Genomic DNA, 6,000 nt, shown 5'->3' with positions numbered 1-6,000 from the left:
CAAATAAGTTGTCACATTCTATACCAGCTTCTAAATAAATAAAAAGCTCTACACAGTGCGCATTGAAGTAGTCTAATTGAGGTAGCAGGCAAGTAGTATGCTAGTAAAGCCTGCATGCAAAGGAAACTGCTATTACCTTGTTCCCAGCCAACATTGCTGTTGCTACTAGTTGATTCCCTGACAACCAGTGGAAATATAATCAGTGTGTGTTGGATTACAAATTGAGCAATGACTGGCTGAGTGCACTGGGAGTGACAGACATAATCAAGTCGCTTCCCTACCCCAGCCAACCAACATAACTTCCATCTTGTCTGACCGAGGGTCGTGTACCTCCTCGTCTTCCCTGGACAGTTAATTAAAATTATTCAACATCTCGTACTCCTTCAGCCCAGCTTGCGCTGGGTCTTGGAGTACCGACGAGGATGCCACCAATGTCTCCTTGAACCCCACATTCAAGCTAAGTGGCAACAGAATAGAACCCAGAATAGAAGGAAGAATAATTACCCAAAACAATCTTAAGACGATCCTGAAGATCCTATCCATTTTCCAGACTGGAGTAGTCTCTCAAGGGAAATGGGATGAGAATGGATGTTCTGTACCGTAAGTCTTTTACTGTGGCCCAAGCACCAGAAGGTACAAGGTAGAGACCATTTATGCAATGGCTTGGAGTTAGCTGTGATGTTTTCTATTCTCTGATTTCTGTCCTCCGTCTGGGGGCTGCCTTGTTGCAGCTACTGTATCTTGCCCCACCTGCTGCTGATCTTTTGCATTCCCCATTAGAGAATTCTGTCTTCTGCACTTGCAACAAGAGTAGCTGATTGCACACCAGAGTGCATAGTGCATAAGATGGCTCTTCTACCGTGGAGGATTACATGCACTCTGTATGCTACTAGCCATGTAGGACTGTCTCACAGGTTGTGTATAGATCCCAAACAATGGGTTCTCTCCCGTAGGTGAACGGCGTCAACATCAGCAATGTGACTCACTGCCAAGCGGTCTCTTTGCTGCGCCATCCAGGTTCAGTTCTCCACTTGGTGATCCTACAGGAGAAGGGGTTTTCCCCCAGGACTGTCCAGCAGGACTCCAGCCCTGCTGTAAACCGGGAAGTGATTCATGTTACCCTGATGAAGAGAGACCGATCAGAGCCCCTGGGAATCAAACTGATTAGGAAGACAGATGAGCCGGGGATTTTTATTCTAGATTTGCTGGATGGAGGCTTGGCAGCCAAAAACGGGAAGCTGAGCCAGAACGACAGAGTCCTTTCTATAAACGGCCAGGACCTGAGGCAAGGAACACCCGAGACTGCTGCACAGATAATCCAGGTAATTTACAGCGTGGAGGAGTGGTTGGTCTCATAACTCTGTGACTATCTGCACCACCAGTACAACACTTTGTTTCTGACCCAGGGGCTAATGAAAAATGCTTGAGCAACCTGGATACTCTTAAGTAACTATTTTTGGGAGAGTGGCTTCCCTGCAGATGTAGGGATTACCATGTTCTAACATTGATAAAAACGCAGGGTGGGAACCTACCCTGAGTCAGCTCTGACAGAGTTGTGATGAGTCAGTTGTCTATGGTGGTTTAGTGCACCTATGGTGACCTGGTCTCTTTGTAAAGGGTTATGCATAGCCTTTCTGCACATAGACTGTCTAGACACAGTGCATATGAATGTGATGGAGAAGGGCCAGGGTTGTGAAATGAAGCCTCTGTCGCTGCTTGATATGTGATGGAGAGAACGATCTGCAAAGAGAGGTCTCCGAGGCTCACAGCACAGAACAGAAGCAATATGAACTGATGTTTATATTTGTGAAGCTGGTTGTAAAATTTCCCGAGCAAACTGTATTTCAGAAGGGGGCAAAAAAGATGTACTGAGATGCAGGACTAACTGCAAGGCCTGAGATCATGCTGTTAAAGTCAGCAAGTGTCAAAGCACTGGTTCTAAGACCATTACATATAGATCACAAATCCAGTAGGTTTGTTAAACTCATGACAAGAGTTTAAACTGTGACTCCTCGGTGCAGATTTAAATCTCAGGTATGGGACTTTATCTAGCTCCCACTAAAAGCAGTGAGAAGAGTCCCTAAATGACTTCAGTGGGCTAACTGGATCCAAATCAGGATTGACCTTAAAGGGATATCCTATAGATATTTTTAGATGGCTCAGCTTTTCTGGGATCTAATTTAATTTTCAGTTAACACTCGCTGCACTTCATATGGCACATTCTTTGGGGAAAGGATTCCTTCTTTAAGGTACTATGTACAGCCATGTTGCATGTATAAATAACTTGGCTTCTTGAGGATGAAGGCGTGAGAATCCCCATGCAATATTGCAGCTTGTGAAGAAGACCATTTTTAGAATGTAACTAATGCATTTTACAGCTGTGCCTTCTGAAGCAACTCTGGAAGTATGGTTGTTCAAGATTTCTCTGGGATGTCAGGACTCTCTTATTCAAGCAGAAATTCCAAACTGTTAGTCCTTACAGGAGGTCATAAGATTTGCTTCCGTTACAGCAACATCAAGAATATGCTCTGGCACCAGAACTACTAAGTAGGACCACACATTAAACAAGAGTAGTAACTGGAATTCTTTTACCTAGTCTCAGCTGTTGCAGCAGATAGGTGGGTGTTCGAAGAAAAACCACAAAGAACACCTGTGGCTCACAACCTCTTAAGTGTTGAGGTACCCCTCATTAGACTTGGGTATTGCTAGCTCCTTGGTTTTCACTCGTTTGTTTTTGGAATATGGAGAAATAATAGAGCATTTTTTCTGTTGCAAAGAACCCAGGAAGATCACAACAGGACAGAATGTTTTTAACACTATGGATTCCTAGTTGAAATCTCTGGGTTTATCATGTGAATCATGTACATGTAACAGTGCTAACATTGTGTGGCACCCTTGAAAGGATTTCAAGGACCCCGCTTGAGAATCACTGGCTTAAAGGGTAAGACTTCAGTTCCTCTTGAGATTGGAGGGCGAACTTATAAGTGATACTCATGTCACTTGAGTATCTTGAATTTATATGTGATACTGGAGCCTGGGAAGTATGTAGAAAGTCAAGTCTGGTCAGGAGAGTCATCCCCATCACCGACACCTGACTTTCAGTTACCTTCTGTTGTGGGTTTGCTTGGGCCTGGAAGAGGGTGTACACTTGTTACATGCATGTTTCAGTGGCACAAAGTCTCAGTCATAATTCTGTCACAGCAGTCACTAGAAGTTACTAGCTTCCACCTCTCCATGGCCCACCGTAACGGGGGCCTTCTTGGGGCTGATTTGCCTTTGGCGCGCCCACCCGTTTCTGGGCCAACCACCCGCCTTGCCTTGATGATAATTAAATTAAGATGTTAATTAGGTGAGAGGCCGCCCATCTTTTGCCTCAATGCCAGGGGACACTATCTGCGGCTCCATTCCTCCCCTACACCGCAGCCCAAGCAGATGGCATCCACTAGTTGTTAATCTCACTGGCCCCACTCTGGGCCCCAGAATCCTCCAGCACGGACCCCACCTGGATCCCTCCACTCAGGCAGCCTACTCCGCCTTCGTTCGGGCTGCCTAGCTCCCCGAGCTGTTCCCCCTTGCAGGTGTGGTCCCTCTCTCTCCGGGGTCCACCTTCCAGACCCTACTAGCAGGTAACCCACCCGATTGTGGAAGCTGGGGTTATTAAGGTGCCCCAACCTGCCTTTTAGCAAGGTAGTAACTGGCCTGGCATTTCCTGGGGGCTCCTGCACCACTGAGAGCCCCACTAGGCCACCCGCTCCTGGCAAGGTGCAATTTTAGGTCCTGCCCAGGACCAGGTGCCTCTTGACCATCCCCTACAACTCCTGCTCTTACTTCCAAGGATGTACCAAGCAGCCCTGCAGCCAGGCAATGTCTCTGCCTGGCCTGCCAGCACTGAACTGCTCTGTTTATATAGGTGGCCAGAGATCTACAATGGCTGCGGCAATCAAGCACCTGCCAGCTGGCTGGCTGAGTCCTTAAAGTGGCAGGCACCAGCAGTGCCCTGCCACACCCATAGAGAGACTTGATTCTCCAGGGACACTGCAAAAGTTTCAAACTTATCCCTTTTGCTTTTCTGGCAGGCCAGTGAGACAAGAGTGAACTTTGTGGTCCTCCGGCAATCTGGCACACAGCTGGTAGATACTGTTGATGATGGCAGCACACCCAGCAGCAGCAGCAGCAGCAATGGAGAGAGCCCAGTGCACCATCGGAGGAGGCCTGAGCAAACTTACTACCGCCGCAAACCTAGCTACCAGAAGGTAAGTGCTGCTGTAATTAGTGTTTTCTGTAGGTCCAATGGCTTGTTTCTTAGGTCTATTCATTTTCCATGAGCACACTGGGAATATAAAGCTTACTACAGCTGTATGAGGAGCAGAGTTTGGTTCCAGGGCACTTTTCCTTCTTCAGGTGTTGCAAACAGTAGGTGCTGGTGACTGGCAGTGCAGTGAGTTGTGTACAAGCGCATGGAATATCCAGTACCTAGCGAGTACTGCAGTAACCCTCATGTGGACATTGAGATGGAAGCCTATTTTAAGGGAAGAAAAATTGTTGGCCAAGACTGCAAGGTCATCTCAGTTTTTGGAAGGGACCTCTGGATATTTAACAGCACCAAAGCCAGTACAATTATCACTCAGTGCACTGCTCTCCCCTCGAACTATACAGTGAAATGGAGAAACAACCACCACCATTTGAGATTAGGTAGCCTTGTGGCCTGCAGTGAAAGCTCAACCACCAAAGCTGAAGCATGATGCTTTTGCAGCTTTACTCCACCAACGTAATTTGCTTTTTATAGTGCTGTCAATTATTCACCATTAATGTGCACAGTTAACACAAGAACCAATTAACACGTTAATCATGCATGTGGTTTTGGAGCCTGCATCCAGGCTGCCCTGCCCTGCTGCTGTCACTGCTGCCTCTGGGCCACCCCATGGAGCAGCGGTGGCAGTAAGAGCCATAAGGCAGCCTGGATGTGGGCTCTGGGCAGCTGCAGCAGGAAGGTGGGGAGGGGGGCACACCCATCCACATACCCACAACCGCCATCCAGGGCCCCGAGCAGTCAGGCTGGCAACACTGGGGGTTCGGGGAAGGTGGCACTGGGCTGCAGCGGGGTTGCCTGGCATCCTTGAGACCAGGGTGGGCTGGGACCACCTGGCACCTGCTGAGCAAGTAAACAGAGAAGTTCAGGCTCAGGCTGGGGCAGGGCTGGAGCAGCTGCCCACAGCCCAGTCTGCAGCCACCACTGCTGGGGTTAGGGCAGGGTGAGGCCACCACTGGGGTTGGGGGCAAGCTCCGGGCTTGGGGCAGCTCCACAGAAACCCCACTCAGATTGGGCATCCTGCAAGGGTGTGTGGGGGTCTCTCTTCCCCAGGCTCTAGACCCCCCTGTGGGCAACCCCCCTCCTCAGGCTCTAAACCCCCCCGACCCCCAACCATACAAAGTACCTGCATCGTTTTGAGTTTTTCTACATATAATTTTGAGTTTTTAGCTGTGCGATTAAAATCGCGATTAATTGTGACTTTTTTTTTTTTTAATTGCAATCACATTTTTTAATTGTTTGACAGCCTAGTTTTTTACCTTCCTGTTCCCTATTTTAGAAAACTTAGAGCTTGAACAGGGTGGCTGTTTTGTTGCTGCCTCTGACAGTTTGTTCGTTATTTAAAACTACCATCTGTATAAAGATGTTTTTCCTGAAACACTGCCCAGCCTGTTGTGTTAAGTTTCTGAGTTTACGGGATCTGAATTGGTGGCTACCAGAAGAAATTTGAGTCTAGTAGTTCTTTGCTGTATAAATTGTATTCTAGTATCTTCCTTCCATTTCCCCAATGCACACATGCACGCACTCAAAACCCTTGCTTACTCTAAGATCCATAAAGCAAGCGCTGTGCTTTTTAGCAAGTGTTGGAGGAAGGATTTTCCAAATAACTTGCCAATGGCCTAATCAAAGTCAGTGGGAGTTTTGCAGCTGACTTCACAGTTGAAGGAAAGCAGATTTAGGGCAATGCTAAG

General features: G+C 47.7%; 1 protein-coding gene across 2 annotated transcripts in view; it reads left to right on the top strand.

The window, feature by feature from the left end:
• The window catches only part of LOC102388286 (ligand of Numb protein X 2-like), a 41,735-nt gene that overhangs the window by 25,500 nt on the left and 10,235 nt on the right, over window positions 1-6,000 (top strand). For both annotated transcript variants that reach the window (XM_025213782.1, XM_014523938.2), the window contains exons 5-6: window positions 954-1,322; window positions 4,077-4,253. In XM_025213782.1, the coding sequence (XP_025069567.1) occupies window positions 954-1,322; window positions 4,077-4,253 (546 nt within the window). The remainder of the gene's footprint in view (window positions 1-953; window positions 1,323-4,076; window positions 4,254-6,000) is intronic.

Source organism: Alligator sinensis, unplaced genomic scaffold (genome assembly GCF_000455745.1).
Source record: "Alligator sinensis unplaced genomic scaffold, ASM45574v1 scaffold626_1, whole genome shotgun sequence".
Lineage (NCBI taxonomy): Eukaryota > Metazoa > Chordata > Crocodylia > Alligatoridae > Alligator > Alligator sinensis.
Note: the sequence above shows the minus strand (reverse complement) of the source record. Positions and strands in the feature narration are given on the sequence as shown.